The sequence below is a fragment of the Pisolithus orientalis genome (genome assembly GCF_024613125.1).
Source record: "Pisolithus orientalis strain OTSU chromosome Unknown F5J12scaffold_30, whole genome shotgun sequence".
Lineage (NCBI taxonomy): Eukaryota > Fungi > Basidiomycota > Agaricomycetes > Boletales > Pisolithaceae > Pisolithus > Pisolithus orientalis.
Genome location: NW_026260811.1, coordinates 120,722 through 140,583, shown reverse-complemented (window position 1 = coordinate 140,583; position 19,862 = coordinate 120,722). Strand labels below are relative to the sequence as shown.

Here is a 19,862-nt window from a genome sequence, read left to right as displayed (position 1 = left end):
TGCTGGTTATGCCAGGTTGAGTTGTCAAAAGATACATAGGCCCTGAGTTTTTTTGTGGTGAAAAGTTGTCAGTGTACTGTTGTTGTCTGGTAGTGTCATCGTGTCGTCGTAGCAAATTTATTAGATTGTTGCGGTGTCTTTTGATTTGACGTATTCAGCGAGGCAGCCACACCCCATACTCGCACTCCTTCCCTTCCCTCCCCTACCACGAGTCGTCATACCCACAGATGACGGCCCCAGTAACGACGACACCAGTCGCCTCATCATCACCCGTCAACGTCAAGCTCCTCCTGATTGGCAATGCATCTGTGGGCAAGAGTAGTCTTCTGTTGCGATTCTCAGACGAGCAGTGGATACCCGAGGACGAGGCGACTGCAACTATCGGAGTGGATTTCAGGGTGGGTCTTGTTTTGTAGGGTTATTTTGTAGGTAGTGATACTGGAGACTCCCTCGGGAGTCCCAGCGTATCCGACAAGTTGTTTAGCGCCCCAGCTGCACACGGGCGACGAGATTCATATGCACAACGGCTTCGCGCTAACGACTCTCTTCCTCACGTAGGTCCACAAGATGGAAGTGAATGGCCGAAAGGTCAAACTCAGTATATGGGTCAGTTTATCTTTCTTTCTGGCTTGCCCATTGACTGACGGGGCGTTTCCTTCGTTGAACTTGTGCTGTGTGCTTCATCATGCGCTCGTCTTTACGGCGTACACCACATTGATCTTCCCGCCCATATGTAACGTGGCGCATGATGTGCCACAGGACACAGCAGGACAAGAACGTTTTCGGACGATTACGTCGTCCTATTATAGGGGTGCTCAGGGCATCATAGTTGGTACGTCGGTACCCCCTTCTTCTCGTCTTGACTTATTCACGTGTCTCCCGTCTCCCGTCATCTGGTTTTCGCTGTTGAATTTCTCGGTCCAATCCACGGGCAGTATACGACGTCGCGAATAGAGAAACGTATGATGCGTTGCCCAAATGGTTCACGGAGATCGATACGTATGTCTCGTCATTGGTGCCGAAGATCATCGTTGGCAATAAACTAGACAAGGTCATTCTTCATTTCTTTCTCCCGCCATTTCCATTTCCTTCGTTTCGCTCTCATTAGTCGTGTTCCACGTTATCTTTGCACCTTACATGCATACAGTGGAACGGACGAGCATACCTAACATAACCCGACCAACAGGAACACTCCCGCCAGGTATCTACCTCTGAAGGGCAGGCGTTCGCTACTCGGAAAGAATGTCTCTTCCTAGAAGCAAGCGCCAAAACTTCTGTTGGTGTACGCGAGGTTTTCGAGGATCTTGTGAAACGGATACTCGAGACACCAGAGTTGTGGGCACCTGTGACACCTGAGTCTGGGGGTGGGAAACGTAGAGATGGGGAAGATGGGATGCCGGGGACGATCGATTTGAATGGGCGGTCGGCACAAGAAGATGATGGGGGGGTTGGGTGTGCCTGTTAGTTGCAGTTGAAGAAGAGCATTCTGAGAGAATGAGATGGGGCTACTAATATTGGAGGCAATTTTAGAATACCCCGTCGACCCTCACAAGTTACTTCTGGATTTGAATGCATGAGCTAGGTAATTTTGCATGGAATATACAATAGCTGCACGTCTATTCATTGCTCAAAGTCAGGGGCAGTACATACTCTAATGATTTGGACTCAGGGTGCTGACATTTCTGCCGAGTATGGCTCCCGAGATAAGAGGATCGGCGCGTCGCAACCTCGAGAGATAAGAAGATGCAAAGCGTCGGCGACACGGTCAAGGAGAGGAGTGCGCACGAGAGACACGCTCATGGTCAAATTCTAAGGATACAGTCTATTGCCCTCTCTTTCCGCGCGCGAAGTCACTGGTATATAAAGTTATACCTTGACAGCAAATGCGGGATAGCAGATAACTGCGGGCCATACCTGCCATCGTTACAAGGTCAGAGATAAATAAAGGGAACTAAGGAGACGATAGGCGTACCGAGCAGCGTTGTCGTATAGCTCAAAGAGTGGTATAGCGAGCAGTTTCATGTTTTTGGGAACGGCGAGGACCTCTGAATGTCGCATGAACACGCGAAACGATTTAGCACAGGATAGAAGGACGAACTTCGTTCAGGCATATGTACCAAGAACAACTTTTTGCACTCCTTCGGTTTGGTGATGTGCGCAGGGATGAATGGGTACTGTAGGTATCCGCCGTCAGCCCCTCGCGACAGAAATAAGCATGCCATGGATGCGCAGACTCGCCATGAACGTCTCGAAGTTGGGTCTCCACCACTGTGCGAGACAATCTCCGATTTCCCATTCGTTGTCGATGCCATGGGACGCGTTAAATTGTTTAGATTCTGGAGGTGGGGCGAGTCGTTCGTCGAGTCTTCGCTTGAGACCTTCCACGTCGTCTTCACCTGGTTTGAGGTAATCGCCTGGGCTATCCAAACACACATTGAATAAAGGACACGCATGCATATATGCGCGTGAAGATGGGAAGTACTGACAGCTTGAAGAATGCGTTAGCAATCTGTAACATGAGGATATGCGGGTGGCCGTGATCGTGTACCACCAACACGCCCTCTACCGTCCGACGCATTCCAAAATCCTCATAGTTGTTTTGGAGACGCTGCAGACGCGCCGAGACAGATGGGTCTTCCTCCGGCTGGGCTTCCTTTGTGCTAATCAACTCCGGGGGTGAGTGTGTCTGTCGCAGACGACGATAACTCTGTTGCGTACCAGAATGTGAAGTTGGAAAGGGGATAGCTGTGTGGTTCGTCAGCGCTTCAATGAAACAACGTGGCCTGCACTCACAGGGGGATCGTGTTGGACATCGTGGACGACGACGACGACGAGAGGCACGTGACTAGAGAGAGCGCTTGTCACACGAACTCCGACGCGGGCTCTGAATATGAGTCACGGGACCACGGAATTGGAATTGGCACAGATGGCACTGGCGGAGGTAGCAAGTATAGTGTTTTGCCTTCAGCACTATTTAGAATGTTCCGGGGTGTCCTTGTGGCCACGAAGACACTGGACGACGTCGCCGAACCGCTCCGCCAGTGGATTTCGTCATGGGGGAGTAAGGAGGCCTCGGACTGGGGCTGCCAAGACCATGATGACACAACAACAGCTCTCCAGCCTCACAAATGGTGAATGAAGCCGTCCTGGATTTGTCGCATATGAGGCCCAGTGAGAATTGGACAAATGCGTAACTAGGTAGACAAATGTAGTACTATTTACCAACTATTGTTTATATGTATTGGTATGTGTTGCAACGTGCATAGGTTGTCCATAGCTATGCCTAGTTGGAATGGGATATTGATCACGTGCAACCTGTCCAATCTGTGCCATTGACTCCATGCAATGCAATGTACTTGTGCTAGGTTGTTGAATCTATGCTATCTGGTGCAATCCATGCCATCCATTCCATATTCTCACTGCACTCACTATGAGTACTACCTACTCCTTGTCATGCTGGGCCCTGCTCCAAACCTGTGGTGTGTGTGTTGCAAATACTGCAAAGGCATTTGCAGGCCCATTCATATGCTGAGAACTTGGAAGTGGCACCTACATGAGGTGGATGACAATGAGAAGGCATCTATAACACTGGCAACATGATCCAATACTTTCCATGCATTCATTGCTATGTCTGCTGCAAGTACCAATGCTTCTAATGAATCTGGTACTGCTGGACATGCATGCCTGGTAAGACCACATTAATAGCTGTTCTGCTCTTTGGTTTAAAAATCCTCTTAGACACTAGAGGCAGAGGATCACCCTCAACTACCTTCCCAGGGAGATGCCCATCAAAATCAGATGGATGACCACATGCATATGGATGAGGTTGCAGATCAGCAAGATGCTGATGAATGTAAGTCCTTCAATATGCTTTTTTTTTCAAGGTAATCATCAATGCCCTGCAGATGTTGATGATGGGCTTGGAGAATTTTGTGGTGACAATGGGGCTGGAGATTTTTGTGGTGACAATGGTCCTGGAGATGTTCATGGTGATGATGGGGCTGGAGATGTTCATGGTGATGATGGGGCTAGAGATTTTCATGGTGATGATGGGGCTGGAGATTTTCATTGTGACAACAGTCCTGGAGATTCATGGAATCACAACCCACCTGCTGGACATGATGATGACCATCCACCTGCTCCACCTATCCATTCCCCCCTCCTGGACCTTGATATTGAGAAACTCATTTGTGATGCATGCCTACCAAAGATACAGCATAGCCTGCACTTTGTAAAAGACATCAGAAATGCCTCTCTCAATGATGGAGTTGGCATAACAGGTGAACCACTTGAGTGCCTCTGCAATCCCCCCTGAGAACTTCTGCACATAGATGATCTGTCTACTGAACTTGCCTTGTCAATGTTTCTTGCCCTTGAACATTCATCAGAAAATGCATATACAAAGATTCAGAGAGCCATTCAGAAGACTTTCCCTGATTGCAAACTCCCTATGTTTCACCAGACAAGGTGCCTACTTGCCAATCTCAGCAGAGTCATGTCTGTAGTCAAAGATATGTGTATTAACTCCTGTGCTGCCTTCATAGGTCCACTCTCTGCTCTTGACACAGTGCTCTGAGCCATGATATGACCAAGTCAAGCTGCAGCAGAGCAGCAGTAGGACCAAACACCCCCATGCTGTCTTCCATACAATCCCTATTGCCCCATAATTCCAGGTCCTTTGGTGCCATCCCAAGACTGCAGAGAAGATGCACTACCAGGAGAATCATACCTGGCAGCTATTTGAGGAAATCTGGAGAAACAATGGGTTAGTTGATGCTTACAATGACATATTCTGTGGGGAAGCATACCTCTGTGCAGTGGCTCAAAACAGGATCAAGCCAGAAGACATGTTGCTCATGTTATTGATCAATGGCACTCAATTATATGAGAGTAAGGAGTCTGACTGCTGGATATATATTTGGATCATCCTTGACCTTTCTCCCAACTACCATTACAAGAAAAAGCATGTTCTTCCCAGCACAATCATACCTGGTCCAAAGAAGCCAAAGATCATTGACTCTTTCTTGTTCCTGGGCTTACACCACCTCTCCACTGTTCAGCATGAGGGGCTTCGCATCTGGAATTCCTCACAAGATTGTGAATTCACCTCATGCCCATTCCTATTTCTTGCATGTGCTGATGGTCCTGGCCTACTTACCCTCAGCAACTTCATCAGCCATCAGGGAAAAAATGGGTGCTGCCTGCTCTGTCCTGTAAAAGGATGTCATAAACTGGGTACATCTCAATATTACCCAGTCCTCCTCAAGCTGCACAACTACAATATACCCAACTGTGACCATCCTGACCTCAATGTCTATGATGTTGGGCCAGGGAATTCCCAAGTGTACATTGAGCAACTGACATATCTCATCAGCTCACACACCCAGGCCAAGTATGAAAGAAGGCACCTGAAAACAGGCATTGTCAGACTGAGCATCTTGCTTGGCCTCCAGCTGCACCTGAGTGGGGCAAACATGGCTGCACTCTGGGTTGATTTATGGTGGGGCAAATTTGACTGCACACCCACCAACAACAAATCTTCATGGTATTGGGCCATTTTTAAGGATAGGGTGACCTGGGAAGCCCATGGCCTTGCCATCACCAGTTGCAAGATGTATCTACCAGGCTCATTTGACATTGCTCCTTGCAACCCTTGTCTTCATGCCAATTCCTGGTACAAAGCCACAGAGTACATTACCTGGATTCACAATCTCTGCCTGGCTCTTCTGTATGGAGTTCTTCCTGTCCATGTCTGGCGCAATTTTTGCAAGTTTGTCACTGGCCTTTGTATTATGTCTCAATACAGCATCACTCCCACCCAACTTTGTCACACTTCTCAGCTCATATTGGAATGGGCACCAGAATTTGAGCATATTTTTTACCAGCATTGTGTTGATTGCATTCCATTCATTCATCCTTGTGTTCACCTCACATGTCACCTTCCTTCCAAAGCAGCTTGTGTTGGCTCACCCATATGTTCCTCACAGTGGACAATGGAACATACTATTAGCAATCTTGGCCAAGAGATATGGCAACCATCAGACCCATTTTCCAACCTTGCACAGCAGGGAATCTGCTGTTGCCAAGTGAATGCACTCAAGGCTATGCTACCTCATCTTGACCCTCCTGAAAATGTCAACCTGCATGCATCTTCTGACCTCCATTATGGTTATGTCCTCCTTGCCAAACATGACAAGCATCTTATCACTCTTCAAGGAGCAGAGGCCTGAATTATCTCAGAGTATCTTGGAGTTCTGCTTGCACCCAGAATCTGACACTGGGCATGCCTTCATTTGCCCCATGGCCAAATTGTGTGGTCTGAGTATCAAGAATTGCAGAAGTCCCCAGATGAAATTTGCATGGCTCAGAATGTTAAGGTATGTGAATTGTAGTTAACTCTCACTGTACATTTACTCATCATATCATAAAAGGTTTTCCTTGATGGCAGAGACTGCATTGCAGAAGTCCAGTACTTCACAAGACTTGTTGTCAGGCAACCATTCCAATGATGATGATGACAACAATGATGACCTTGATGCCCCTGATAAATTTGAATATGACAACATCACTCTCATCACTCTCTATTCTGATCCCCACCCTCACCTATTCAAGCAATCTTATGGGGTTGTCACTTCCTGTACCAAGCAGGGTGAGCCAAGTTTGCAAGTCATTCCAGTTTCCTCCATTCAATCAGTCATTGTGATGGTGCCACATCATCCTGTCATACAAGGTACAGTCAAGGAGAGGTATTTCCTGGTGGAGAAGATGGGCATAGACATTGCATGTCTCAGGGTCAAAGAAAATGAGGAGGATTGAGCTTAGCATACATGTACTTCTGTCATTCTGTCCATCTGAAGTATTGTGGAGACAATAAATTTTTGCATTTGTGTCCTTTCAGCTTGCAAACTACTCAGCAGCCAAAAACACTGGTATTAAAGCATGGTAAACCACAGTAATGTACATTGTCCTCAGTACAAAGTACATAGCAGATGTCCTTGCACAAAAAAAAATGTTCACCAGTAGATGCCTAGACCTCACTCACACCATTGCTCTTGGCAACCTCTCCACTAGAACCACTACTGATGGCCTCCAACACAGGCCTCACTGCTGCTGGGAATGTCAAAAATGCATCATACATTGCGATCAAGGTGTCATGAGAGATCTTGTGGAATGTGCAAGGGTGACAGGGGGGCCAGTTCTCATCAAAGGTTTTACACTTTACTGGAGGAAATTGGTTTAAATTCCCATGAAGTTGAACAGGGACCATGAGTGTGTTTGTCAGTAATGTTGCATTGTGAGTCATCTCCTTGTCATCAGAGGTCTCCTCATCAGAAGTATCTTCTGGACTTCCAGACCATAAAGCCTCCTTGGGCCTGCAAAGATAAGAACACCTCCAGAAGTTACACAAGACTTACTGAATAGCAGTGACCATAATTTTTGCATCACTGTTGCTGGTTAATGCACCTGTAATTGATCTGGTTAGAAACATTGGCTATATGCGCCATGATACCTATGGTACTCCACAATTGTGGCTTCATCTTCATCATCAGAGTCAATCTTCACATATTTTTTCAGGTTCTTGATATGCAGGATTAATTTCTGTAAGATGTCAGTCACACAATGGGTAGAGTTAGAATAGCTTAAGACATACATGTGGGCCAGGATTTTCTGGTGTGAAGTTAATAACATATGCTGGCCAACCTTGAAGGAGGTTTTCAACCTCAAGTATGATGATGTTTTTGATGATCTTGACAGTGTTGGGAGCCATATGGATAAGAGCAGTAGACAACAAGGTAGTACTAGACTTAGTCACTGCAGAAACGGGTTTTTAATCAGGTCCAGAGATAGTCAGGTCAATGACAATAACCGTTGTATATCCCGAGGGTAGCTACTCCTAATAATATGTCTGAATATAGTGCCGAAGTGTTCTCGTTTCGGAGCATAATCTGGTTGGATTTGCATGCCTATCACCATGACGATTTTTACCTTCGCGACAATAATCAGATCAGATTCGAATGTGACTATGAGCTATGTACACTGAGTTAAATCGTATAAATGCAATTGATCCTCCCGCCTTCAGTCGTGTTTTTCAGGATAACCAGATCAGATTATATTTGATGAGTGCCTAGTACAACGTGTGCTTCCAAAATGCCTACCCAGCGCCCCCAGCCGTGCAAAAAAATCGCCCACATTTGCTTGCTCCCCTCCTTGGTGAATGGCAGGATATGATGCATTTGCAGAGGCTCACAGGTGGTGCCCCACCGCTGACGCCTGGGTCCCAGTTGATGAGCCAGGAGGGAACTCATCGTGGTCGTCATGTACCACAGACCCAGACACACATGACGCCCTCCAGCTCCTTGCACCTTCAACGCCAAAGACTTCCAAGTGGTGGAGCGATACCTGGATCCCAGTCGTTGAGCCAGAATATTAATAGCATCGCGCATGGACATCATGTACCACAGATGAACATGGCACCCTCAAACACCCCGCAGGGCACTCACCTCCCTTCTGCGCCAGGCCTAGATGATCCATTTGGCCCTGGCCCTGCTCAGCGAAGAGACCACAGTGGACCATCGGTCAGTCACTACTAATTGTTGTTGTCAGTCGATCAACTCACCCTATCTGCCAAGCTCTTGTCACCTGAGTTCTCCTTTGATATGATGGAGCTGACCGGTGCTGTCGATTTGCAGGGATCGCAGGACGAGGTATCCTATCCACACCGAGGAAACCAACCAAGCCAACATCTTGGCTTCACTCCTTACCATGGGGGTGTCAACGGTCGTGACGAAACATCCTTCTCGTATGCTGGAAGACCTTCCCATAGTCAGTCGAATGGCAGAGGATGTAGTGAGACGCCAATGGAAGACTATCAGACTTTATATTCAGCATCCCGCTCTCGAACTGGATCTTACCAAGGAGACCAGCTTAGCTTGCATGCTACGGTTGCACAGCTCATGGCTCATGTCAAACACCTCAGCGAGGCCAACACCAGCATGGAAGAACAGCTTACCAGCGTCAGGAAGGCAACTGAATCTCTTGTTTCGTGCCTTGAAACTGTCGAGCAAATGCTTAGAGAACTGCAGGAGAAATGTGTGGATCAACAGAAGCATACTTCGTCGAGAACAAACTCAAATGACCATTCTGTTCTCAAGGTACGTTATGCTATCATTCAGTATTGGAGTGCGCACTCACCGGGCACTAGTCTATTATCCAGCCACTCTTCTCTCACATGTGTGGAATCGAGTGTGAAGGGACGAAAAGAAACCACGTCGCAGCCCTTGCTGCTATCAAACCACTCGAGAACGATGAACCTTTCATATCAACGAGTGACAGCACACATCTTTGGCGCCCCAACTGGCTCGGCAACGTAGATGACAAACTGAATGACGTGTTCATTAAAGAAGTCGCCGAGCATGTCTTTAATAATGAAAAGGTATCATCTGGTAGCGTGTGAATAATATGAGAATTGCAAGCGCTCACCCGACATGCAATAGAGCCAGAGGGAACAGCTCCAACTAAAAACCATACCCGACAAGTCTTTCGACCTCCAAATAATGAAAGATTGCGTGAAAACATACTTCCGCACGATCCACAAAAGGGTAAAAGAGGAAACGAGTGATCAAGGTGCACGCAGGACTAAGGAGAGGCTGGGACAGAATCATCAGCGAGCTCGGTGTGTTACGGTACTTGAACTCTCACAGATATCGTGCCCGAGTGTGCCTGACATACTGGTAGGTTGCAACAGCTAGATGCAAGGCAGCATCACAGTACGAAGCGGAAACTGGACATCAGGGCGCAGAAGCCCTCATCCTTACCGACCTCGGATCTGATATTATCAGCTGCAATGACGACGAGGTTAGTGACGACACGCTCCAGCGAAGGAAGGATGCAGAGGTTGGGCAATCTGCAAACTGGGTTGTAGGTCAGGCTTGGCGCTCAGTCGATGTAAGTTAAATTCATATCTGAGCGGCAAAGGTGACTCACGAATCCGGCCATATTAGTATGTTGCATTTCTGCGCTATCTCAGCATGCATGCCACGAAGCAGCGGCAAGATGTAACTGAGGACCTGAACGCGAATACTAGCAATATGAATCAGGAACCACAGCGTAAATGTCACAAAACCATGAAGAAGGTGCACAAACGGGTCTTTGACGTCGCCCCGAAGCATTTGAGTCGCGACATGCCACCGGCAAAGGCCATGGTCTTCAGGGCGATGGTAGATGAGAGGTGGTTAGGTGAACACCTGGGAATGGTGGTGCATGAGGGCATCAGCTGGCTAAAAGGCTTCTATTCTCACGTCAACCAAGAAGAGCTTTTCGAGGCGGATGCCACCTACCTCAAAGAATTGGATGAATGGCTCAAGATGTCTAATGAAAATGGGTCATCGGATGACGAAAACGAGTATTGAAACTTCGCTTTGCTGTTCGCGTTCTGAGCAACGCATGTTGTAGGATTTGTGACGCTCTGTTACAAAATTAACAAACATCATGTTTAATTTACCATCCATCCTTGTAATACATGAATGTCTAGACTCCAGTTACTGAGTATTGATTGAGTAGCGAGCTGGGTATCAGTAAACGATAACGCTACACACCTTTGCAAGGTCTACTGTTGCCCACACCTTGCGCTGATCCTCTCTGAGTGAAACAACAGTTAATGCCAGTAAGTTACCAATCCAGTCGAATTCCACGAGCGAAGGGAGGCATGATTCTTGCATTTGGTATTCCCCGAGCTCCCATAATCGGACATCTAAGGCAGAACTTCATGATGTTAGTGTGAACGATGGTTAGTAGGTCAAACAGGATGATGTACAAGTCGTCCCAAATTGTCCTTTGGTTCCCGTGGTATGGCTTGAACCATCGCATGCGCGCAAACCATAAGCGTTGCTTCCCATCGTGTAAGTGTTGATCCAGCTGAAAGATCTCCAGTATCTCTCCATAGCCGTGTGTAGGTACCTGACCTGGTATCATGACGTGAACTAGGGAAGACCGGTGAGTGCCGACTGCTCTTGAAGCATGAAATCGCTTTCCATTTATCACAACATAGTCGTAGAAGATGCCGTTGGGATTGAGAGGAATACTGCGGGGAGTAGTTGGCCACTCGTGTTGGCAGTGCACTGGTGAAAGCGGAAAGCGTGCATTGAGTGTATGAGCAAGTAATCGATAAGTTTCTGATGAGAAGACGTTTTCATGACAGCATGGACTTAGGGAGTAAGTTATCCCGGCTATGCAGTCTATGGTCAGATGGCCATCCATTTGTTCTGTGCCAAGGGTAACTCACCATCTGCGCTGACCTCATCAAGATCGTTGCAGAGGGCAGCAAGCCCTGCGACGGTTCCACGTTCCTCATGCATAGCCTTCTGCATGATTTGTGCAGCTTCTGAGCCGAGGGATTTCACGGGATTGGCACGCAGAGAATAGATCTAGAGTTCCGTAGTCAGTAAAATAGTATTTGTATTCCAATTTACAAACGCATTGCACTTACCACCCTCGAGCTCTCACATGCGCGATGGAACTCCTTGAAAAAGGTCGTCTCGAGTTCGCTGTTTGCGTGGTTGTTCGCTTTGAAGGACTTCAGAACCTTATTAAGGTGCTCGAATAAAAACATCCAGAAGTCATGCAGTGGTCTGAAGTTGCGAGCGCAGTTGCTGACGTGTGTGGAATAGTGATGATTTGGCTTTATGGCACTCGATCCATAGAGCTTAAGTTCAAGCACATTAGTGTCATTAATATCGATGTATAGTCTGGGCGATGACATACCTTAATCAACTCGACGTTGTATTCACGTAGTAACCAATCAGCCTTGGCGATATCGTGGTCGTTGATTGTGTGCTTGATGAGAATACGGATGGCCAAGGACAGCTTAAGAAAGTTCGCTGGATCGGTAGGATGAAGGTTGAGTTGCTCGTTGCGGTCTTCAGGAACCTCGGGTGTCTCTGCATCGCCTGGAGGGGGAGGTGGGCCACGTATCTGACCTTCAGGCAAGTCTTTGACAATCTGGGTCGCTGCCTTTCGTTTCTTCTGCACCTGGGATGGAAACCCATATGTAGTACGTAGAAGTACACGAAGATGTATGTGAAACTCACTCGTTTGACTTCGGCCTGCCACGCCTTCTCGGCTTGCTTTACTACCAGCTGTTGGAGCTTTTCCTGCTTCTTTGCCTCGGCGATGGCCATATTCTCCTGCGCAATATGGGACTTTTCGGTTTCAAAAGCTTCCCTTCCGCATTTCTTGGCTTCTGTGAGGGACGTCTTGTTGTTAGCCTTCTGGGAAGCTTCCCATTGTTTCTTGGTTTCGGCCTGCTCAATCGTGGAGATGCGGCAAAAGGGTGCTTCATCAGACGTCTGGCGCGGTAGATAACTGTCCCAAATCTGAGGTACCTATGCCTGTATAAGTTGTGAGCTTGATGTCAAGTGTCGATGAAACATACGATGATCGGGCCATATACGGTTGCCAAAAGCAACCACTGATCGGCCATAAGAGATCCACTGGCAGGGGTCCCAATGTCAGTCAGCAGTTTGCCACACGAGCCTGGGATGATAAACTAGTAATGTTTTGAATGTTAAGTCGCTCTCGGAAGGGAAAAATAGGACACACATACATCTGCAAGCATGCTGTGTAGCGTGGCGAGCTCATGATTCGGCCGTAATATCTTGCTTTGAACCCAGATATTGTAAAAGTGTGTCTTCACTAATCCTGAGAATAGAAGACATGTCAGTTTTATACAGACTCGAAGTAGATATTATGATGCACCCAGGAAGAGATTGTGCATCGGATCTATGACGATTTGTGCGACCAAGTCGAAATATGGTAGGCGGGATAGCTGCGAATATCGTGTTGCATACTCTTTGACGAAGGTCTTCTGTGCATTCGGCGTCGCAAGGTTGTGATACTGATTGCCTAAATGGCACTGCTCAGCATCTGTTCGTGGCGGAAAAGCTGATATGGATAATAAGTTATTGTATACTGTCTGTGCGAGAGACGGAAAGACATACCTCCTTGCTGAAACGCATTTGGATTCGTCTTGTCTGCCACAGATATCCAGCACTCTGTACAAAAATAAGTATGAGAGTGCGATGCGAAGCCTCCAATCTTGTGCGCTGCAGGCTTGTCGCATACGACCGCAACAAGGGCAACACGGACAAGCCGTCCTAAGATAAGTCAGTAGACACTCACATAAAATAATATTAGACATACCTTCAGGCCACGATTCAGTGGGAACTTTGATACCATGCTTCCAAAGCTGCAGTAGATCAGACACGATAGGCCAAAGAAATTGTTGTACCTGGTCCGGTGATTGCTCCTTTGGACCAGGCATGATACTCGTGCACATTAGATTTGCTGTCCGATACCTGCAAGGAAGGACAAAGCTGTGTGAGAAGAAAGATGCAAGGATATCATAAAACTTACCTGTATTCTGGTGGCAGGTTACAGATCAAGAACGATGTTGGAGCCGATGAATGGGATGGCGCGATATTGCTCTGAATGTATGAAAACCTGTCGTGAAGTACGTTCAGTCAAATCATAAAGTCAGCAGGAAGAGTGTACCAGTCCACGCCCAAGTTCACACCTAAGCGAAGCTCGCCATTTGGACCACCACATTCATTCGTCTGGTTTGAAAAGAACAGATTGCCATCGGGACCTTTAAGCTTCGTGCGGCAGATATTGCCATCGAATATGTCTGTATACATGCCAGGTTTTCATGGTTTGTCTCGCCACTCGTCGAGAGTAGCCTCGATGCCAGGAATCTTGAGGATTGACGCAATTTGCTCAGACAGCGGGAGATAAGGGTACTTAATAACTGGAGTCTTCAGCATGCGAGTGTTGCCACGTAGAGTCTGCCCTGGAAGAAAAAGTTCAACGTGGCAGGATGTGCAGGTATCATGACAACGTGGTGACGAGGCCAGAGGGTATACATTGCGACAATTCGGACAGACCGGTAACGTATGGATGGGTCTATTGACTCCGAGAAGGCGATTTCCGGACTGGAGTGTTGTGAACGGGGAGGTAGTGGTTGGGTTGAGAAAGAATAGTAGAAGAGTGAGGATCGCCAATAGTGCATTGCATGCAATGCATGGGAGATGGAACTGGAGATGGAGCCATGATACGAGAGCATGTATGACCGTGACGTGCTCCGGGATGTCAGCGAGGTCTAGGTTATCTGATCGCACCTCTTCATCAATAAGGAAGGGATCGGGATCGTCTTCATCGACGCTGGGGTGGGGGAGGCCATCTACTACCTCTGCATTGTGGGCATGATCAGTTTCATCAGCATAAGACCAGGATCCATTAGCATAGGACATATCATCATAATCGAGGGGCGGGGTGTTGTTCCGACTATTGTTCTGCTCGTCACAAAGTTCTTCTGCAATATGTCGGAGCTGATGTTCCACGGCGCGCTGTTCTGGGTCAGGAGGGAGATGGTGGGCATGAAATGAAGTGAGAGGGCAAGTGCCAGCAGACGTCCTTGCATTGTACTCTTGGAAGTAGTCCACAGCGGAAAGCAAGGCCTCGGGGCTATGGAAGTTCAGTCCCAGATTCGGTAGTGCACTGCCAAAGGTCAGAATATCAAGGTCCTCGCCACTGAGAGTACCGTGGTCGAGCATCTCTTGTTCTACAGCGCAGGTCGAAGTACGCGGTGGGTCAGCAAAAGAGACATCAGGTGAGAGGGGGGGAGCAGGCATGCATATAGGGTATGGAAATAATCGTGAGACAGGCCCTGCGTCTTTAATGACCGAACGGATGACCCTATGCCCTGATACACGCAGCTGTGACATCTGGGATGCTTTCGTCCTCGCACGAAGGTCATATCGTGTATGGGCGGTGACCGTATGTGCAGGCACTAGTGCTCCATTACACCTGAAAGATTTGCAGTTGCATTGCCGGAACCCCATCGGAGGCGTGTTCTTAGTGAATAGAGTGTGAGGCCTTGAGGAGGTAGCAGGAGGACGTGCACGACATTAATGATCACGTGAACATTATATTAGTTCCAAAAAAAGACAAGTACTACTTGCGAAAGCATTTAGTGGGAGGGGTGGGGGTACTAGCTTCAGAGAATATGGGCATGCGACATCTTTTATTATTTTCCTGGCCAGTGATAAGTCCCTCTCAAATTTGGGCCCATCTTTCCTGAGTAATGATGAGTACGTGACAACACAAATGATGAAGTTTACTTACACACAACAGTTGTGTACTCACAGTATCAAACATCTCCGATCCAGCAAAACTGTCTGGGGTAAAAGTATGCCTAATGGAGGGGCCAGAAACCTGTGTGGGAAGAGATGAGACTGGTATTTCTGAAGTAGTTTTCTAGAAAGAGGTCAATATCGAGAAAAGAATGGTTCATGAGTCACAATGTACCTTGACAGCCATGGTTGGGGTCTCCTCCATACTTTTGGGCTCAGTTTCACTCTCATCAATGAGAGGAACACGAGGGGCGATAGGCAGGGCAGTACCACCCTCAGGGTTTGTCTGGCTTTTGTTGGCAGGTGGGAAATGGTCTGGAATACATCTGAACGGTCCTTGCATGGCAGGAAGTGGCTCGACATTGACAAGTAGAGGATCCTATGTAATACCATCAGCAAGGAAATGAATTATGCGATGACTTACTGAGATGGCTGAAACATGGGCATCTGCAGACTCCAACTTAACCCCACCAGTACCAACGTTAGCACTGAAGTCGACAATGCACGCTTGAGTTGCACGAAAGGTATCATTGCCAAGCTCTGGTGACATCGTCGTTAGGGAGATTTCTATGGTCTGGTGTATGGCCGTGAGTGGAAGACACATGAACAGTAATTAGCCACACGTACCACAGGGCCTTGGGAGTTTGGCTCGAAAGAGAGCATAACATTTTGGACGCTGGTTGGGACATGAAGTCGAAGGATGTGTGGCCTACGTTTGATGACTGTCGGGGGACCAACAAACTCGGTTTCGTCGGCTTGTGAGGTTGGAACCACCTGGTTAGCATCGATATGGAACTTTTGGAGGTGAGTGCATAGGCCAGAGGACTCGAGTACCACATACCTTGGGTTGGTTCATGGTGTACATGGCGAACCGGTGAACTTGGAGACCAAGGAAAATTTTCGCAAAGTCCATTATTTTTTCCGAGGGGTGCAAGGGCGGCAAGAGCCACTCTTCCGATGGTATTATAGTTGGACTATGGCCGATGGAGTCGAGCATAGTCGGAGTGGGGAAATGCACGTGCAAGAGGTCAGGCTATTGGTGTATTGACTATATTCAGATCTTGCCTACGTCGGATTATTTGGATATGTTACTCAAAAATCGTGGAGTCGGACTTTACTCAGACTAATAGCTATATCTTACAAAAAAAAATCAAGGTCGGATTATCTACATTTGGAGAATCCGGTTATGCCCCCTGCTAAAATCTCGTTTCCGCAGTGAGTGCAGGATTTGGACTTAGGGAGAAATCATGCCATCAAGTGACAAATAATGATAAACATGGGTGTTCCCTCCACTGTCCATGATGTTGACATCCAGCCTTTCAGATAGCCAGGCATCCCCCCTTTTTATGTCTAATTCTCTGCCAGAGCTATATAATTGCAGTACAAGTGGTCCTAATAACTTTTTTTGGTTGCAACAGTGTGCAGAGTCCTGCATCTTTTTTGACCCCTAACAACACCTTGTCATGGGCCAACAACTTGCAGATGGCTAGTAATGTGGCAGATCCAGCTGCTTCTTCACTGACACTCCCTCTTTGATAATGCAGCCCAGCCACACATTATCCCATAGCCAAGCTTTCCCAGAAATGATACCAAATGTGAGTGCATGTGTGTCTACTGATTTCCTCACATATATGTGGCATAGGCACAGGTTCTGCAAGATATGATCAATAGACTTCAGCAAGAGAATACCACATCAGAGGCAGAATGCACTGCCATGCAGTAAGTTGATTGCCAAGCAAAGATTACTGACATTGTTATCTCTGTTGTAGGAATGCATACAATACCCTTGTTTTGAGGCTAACATTAAACCAGCCAGGCCAGAGTGCTTTATCAGATGGATTTCTCAACATCTCACTGAAATCACTGCCAATCACTACAATGCCATTCCTAAACATACCTCCAGTCCTTCAGCTCAACTGAGCTGACTATCCCAAAGTGCAATACTGGTTTGAGAAGGATTGGAAGGCTTTTTGTATGACAGCACAAGGACAAGTGTCCTCTGCTATGGCATTTATTGAGGATGCAAATGGACAAGAACTTGTGAGCAAGAAAATTACCAATGTTCTGCAGACCATGCAGAGTATTTGGCATGAGTTCTGTACTCACAGACTCATTGATGCCCAGACTACCTGGACATTGATGTCACTGCAAGTCAAGAAGGCATTCTGTGGTGAGCTTGTTCAGGCATTTCCAGAGCTAAACTTTTGTGAAGACTTGTGGAAGAGTGACCTCCTTGCTAAGAAGCATTACTTGTCTTTCAAACAAACCTGGTTCATGAATAGGACAGATGAAAAAACCAACAGTGCTACCAAGCACAAGACAAAGAGCAAGGTAGTCAAAGATGCAGACTCACTGACTGGAGTTGGGAACATTAAGCACACAAAGATTGGTGTATTCATGGCCCCAGACAACAGCAATGATGATGGCCTGCAAGCTGACAGTGCTGACATGTCAAGTAGTTCAGTTGATTTGGCTTCTAGCAACTCCATTGGGCTGAGCATATCCAACATGAACAATGCTCCTGGGGTGTTGATATTGTTCTCAGAGTCTCTCTCTGCATCTAGCCCATTACTTTTGCAAAATGATCAAGACTGTGATGCTCATATGCGACCTGACTGTGCTTGCACACCAGGTGAGATGATATTATGGGATACATCATAAACTAATTTTTTGTTTTCAGGCATGCCTGTCATCCCAGTTGTTCCAACACTGAACACAGTTGAGCAGGAGGACAACACTGGTATAAGCATGGCTGCACAGCTGATTAAGAACCCCCTGTAAGTAACCTCACATGCATGTATCCTTGCTAACACTGCCTGTAGATCCTCTTTGCATCCACCTCCTGTTGTCAGAGATTTGCCAGAGCCAACCATGACCATATCCAAGTCTGTGCAACTAAATGAAAACTCAAACTTGTCCAATGAGTGCATGAGCACTATCAACAAAGGGGAGTCTCAAGTCAAAGCCCCAAGTACAAGTAAGCGATGCCAACTGACCAATATCTGTCCTGACATGGAGAGTAGGTGTAATGTCGAGCATATCATAACCATCAGTGCAGCAAATGGCCCCACAACCCACAGATGGAATGAATTTCCTCATGGTCTGCCCACTGACAAAGCTCTGCACAATTGGTATGCTGCTAACTTTGGAAAGATTGTACCCCCAGAGTTCCCCCTTGGTGGGAACAGTAAGGGCAAGGATGCCAAACAGGAAGCAGACAAATACTGGGGTTATTGCTCTCCTAATGGAGGAAGGGAGTTTAATGTTGGGAGACCAGGAGAGTTTGATGGAAGCCACAAAGGGCTTCAGACTTGGCTTACTCAAGTGGAAGGTTATCTTAACCTGAACTCTCATGTTTACAACACAGATGTGCTCAAGATCTCATTTGTGCTAATGTATATGACAAAGGGAGCTGCAGTTTCCTTTGCTGAAAACTATTGAAATGAATGCAAGCTTCCTGACAGTGCCATCTACTACCATGAAGGTTTCAAGCACTTCATGGAACATCTCAAGGCCACATTCAAGTCTGGTGATCAAACAGCATTGGCAATCCTGTGTCTATCAAGTATCAAACAAGGAAACCACAAACTAGAATTGTATATTGCTGAATTTATGGGATTGGTCAACAAAGTGGAGCTATGCAAGTCACCTTGTGAAGCAGGGATATTCTTTGGAAAAGGATTAGGCAAGGAGTATCATGACTGGATTCTGAATTCCAGTCAGGTACCTACTACAGTATCCAAATGGATCCAAGTCACCAGAGAAGCTTGTGCAGCCATCACCACCAGGAAACATCCTGGAAGGGAAAGAATCACTTAATGAGTGAAGGTTCATTTCCTACCACAGAAATACCTGAGATCCCAATACAATGGACATTGATAAGCACAAGAAGGTCCGAAGGTCTGCTTCAAAAATTAAATGTTATAATTGTGAGGAAGTTGGCCACTACAAATCCAACTGCAAGAAGAAGCAACTTACCAATGTTTGTATCATAATTGCTGAAGACAGTACCAAGACTGCATATTTGGGCAATAGGGAGGCAAATGACAAGGAAAAGAAGTTGCTGGGTTTTTAAAGAGGACCACCAAAATTCCTGCTATGGTCAGTCCTGTATCTGTTTTGTCTGCTAAATTGTACCTCTATAGATGACGAGTTTTCTATGTGAATCTGTTCTCCACTCAGACTGGTCATATTGCTGGACTACAATGCAGGAATATGGGTGTGCATTGACTCCAGTGCTGAGATATTTTTAATTTCTGATTGAATGGTTGACAAACTAGGAATCAAGACCTATTGAGTTGACCAGAAGTTCAAGACAACATCCTTCACCAGGAAGGATGAGGAATGGGTAACTTGCAAGGTAACCCTCAAGATGGAAATCAAGAACCAAATAATCCAGGTATGATGCTATGTGGGCCCCCTATGGGGCAAGGAACATATTCTCCTTGGAATGCCATTCCTCAAGGAATACAAACCATGTATGAACTGGGAAACTGGGAAAATTACATGTTGGGATGATGGGTTCATTCCAGAGGAAGAAGAGGTAAAAATTAACAAAACTACTCTTTCCACAGAGTTGGAGGCCACCCTGGCCTTGTCAAAAGAAGAGGTTCAGTTACCTGAATGGTACAAGAAATTTGCCAAGGTTTTCACTGAAGATGATATACCACTCCCAAA

The 19,862-nt window shown here is 46.8% G+C and overlaps 7 protein-coding genes across 7 annotated transcripts; 5 read left to right on the top strand and 2 right to left on the bottom strand.

Moving 5' to 3' along the window:
• Positions 1-155: 155 nt before the first annotated feature.
• Positions 156-1,603, top strand: F5J12DRAFT_849034 (ras-domain-containing protein). The gene is made up of 5 exons (XM_051746454.1): positions 156-398; positions 559-606; positions 760-832; positions 936-1,051; positions 1,187-1,603. The coding sequence occupies exons 1-5, from the start codon at positions 228-230 to the stop codon at positions 1,463-1,465; spliced, it is 687 nt and encodes a 228-aa protein (XP_051597308.1). The 5' UTR covers positions 156-227; the 3' UTR covers positions 1,466-1,603.
• On the bottom strand, positions 1,505-2,841 carry F5J12DRAFT_849029 (cleavage and polyadenylation specificity factor 25 kDa subunit). The gene is made up of 7 exons (XM_051746453.1): positions 2,794-2,841; positions 2,719-2,745; positions 2,487-2,660; positions 2,239-2,419; positions 2,099-2,174; positions 1,973-2,045; positions 1,505-1,914 (listed from the first exon to the last, which is right to left on the bottom strand). Exons 1-7 carry the CDS (start codon positions 2,811-2,813, stop codon positions 1,851-1,853), a joined length of 615 nt encoding a protein of 204 aa, XP_051597307.1. The 5' UTR covers positions 2,814-2,841; the 3' UTR covers positions 1,505-1,850.
• Positions 2,842-3,627: 786 nt separating this feature from the next.
• F5J12DRAFT_895438 (uncharacterized protein) lies at positions 3,628-4,315 on the top strand (the record flags this gene model as incomplete). The annotated part of the gene is made up of 3 exons (XM_051747830.1): positions 3,628-3,687; positions 3,739-3,853; positions 3,906-4,315. The coding sequence occupies 3 exons, from the start codon at positions 3,628-3,630 to the stop codon at positions 4,313-4,315; spliced, it is 585 nt and encodes a 194-aa protein (XP_051597306.1).
• Positions 4,316-4,321: 6 nt separating this feature from the next.
• On the top strand, positions 4,322-4,576 carry F5J12DRAFT_724804 (uncharacterized protein; the record flags this gene model as incomplete). Its single annotated transcript, XM_051741566.1, has 1 exon — positions 4,322-4,576. A coding segment is annotated over one exon (255 nt), but the record flags the coding sequence as incomplete, so codon positions are not given.
• An 898-nt stretch (positions 4,577-5,474) lies between these two features.
• On the top strand, positions 5,475-6,230 carry F5J12DRAFT_906851 (uncharacterized protein; the record flags this gene model as incomplete). Its single annotated transcript, XM_051748830.1, has 7 exons — positions 5,475-5,604; positions 5,626-5,655; positions 5,683-5,770; positions 5,807-5,934; positions 5,956-5,986; positions 6,011-6,173; positions 6,198-6,230. The coding sequence occupies 7 exons, from the start codon at positions 5,475-5,477 to the stop codon at positions 6,228-6,230; spliced, it is 603 nt and encodes a 200-aa protein (XP_051597304.1).
• A 1,249-nt stretch (positions 6,231-7,479) lies between these two features.
• Positions 7,480-7,768, bottom strand: F5J12DRAFT_895436 (uncharacterized protein; the record flags this gene model as incomplete). The annotated part of the gene is made up of 2 exons (XM_051747829.1): positions 7,480-7,599; positions 7,652-7,768. 2 exons carry the CDS (start codon positions 7,766-7,768, stop codon positions 7,480-7,482), a joined length of 237 nt encoding a protein of 78 aa, XP_051597303.1.
• Positions 7,769-17,189: 9,421 nt separating this feature from the next.
• On the top strand, positions 17,190-18,626 carry F5J12DRAFT_895431 (uncharacterized protein; the record flags this gene model as incomplete). Its single annotated transcript, XM_051747828.1, has 3 exons — positions 17,190-17,817; positions 17,866-17,962; positions 18,008-18,626. The coding sequence occupies 3 exons, from the start codon at positions 17,190-17,192 to the stop codon at positions 18,624-18,626; spliced, it is 1,344 nt and encodes a 447-aa protein (XP_051597302.1).
• Positions 18,627-19,862: the final 1,236 nt, after the last annotated feature.

Excerpts from the sequence above, each read along its gene's own strand:
- F5J12DRAFT_849034 (XM_051746454.1), top strand. The coding sequence starts at position 228 with ATGACGGCCCCAGTAACGACGACACCAGTCGCCTCATCATCACCCGTC. Across the intron at positions 607-759 it reads AGGTCAAACTCAGTATATGG|GACACAGCAGGACAAGAACG; the intron begins GTCAGTTTATCT and ends GATGTGCCACAG. Across the intron at positions 1,052-1,186 it reads TTGGCAATAAACTAGACAAG|GAACACTCCCGCCAGGTATC; the intron begins GTCATTCTTCAT and ends CCCGACCAACAG.
- F5J12DRAFT_849029 (XM_051746453.1), bottom strand. The coding sequence starts at position 2,813 with ATGTCCAACACGATCCCCCT. Across the intron at positions 2,746-2,793 it reads ATGTCCAACACGATCCCCCT|CTATCCCCTTTCCAACTTCA; the intron begins GTGAGTGCAGGC and ends CGAACCACACAG. Across the intron at positions 2,661-2,718 it reads CTTTCCAACTTCACATTCTG|CACAAAGGAAGCCCAGCCGG; the intron begins GTACGCAACAGA and ends GGAGTTGATTAG.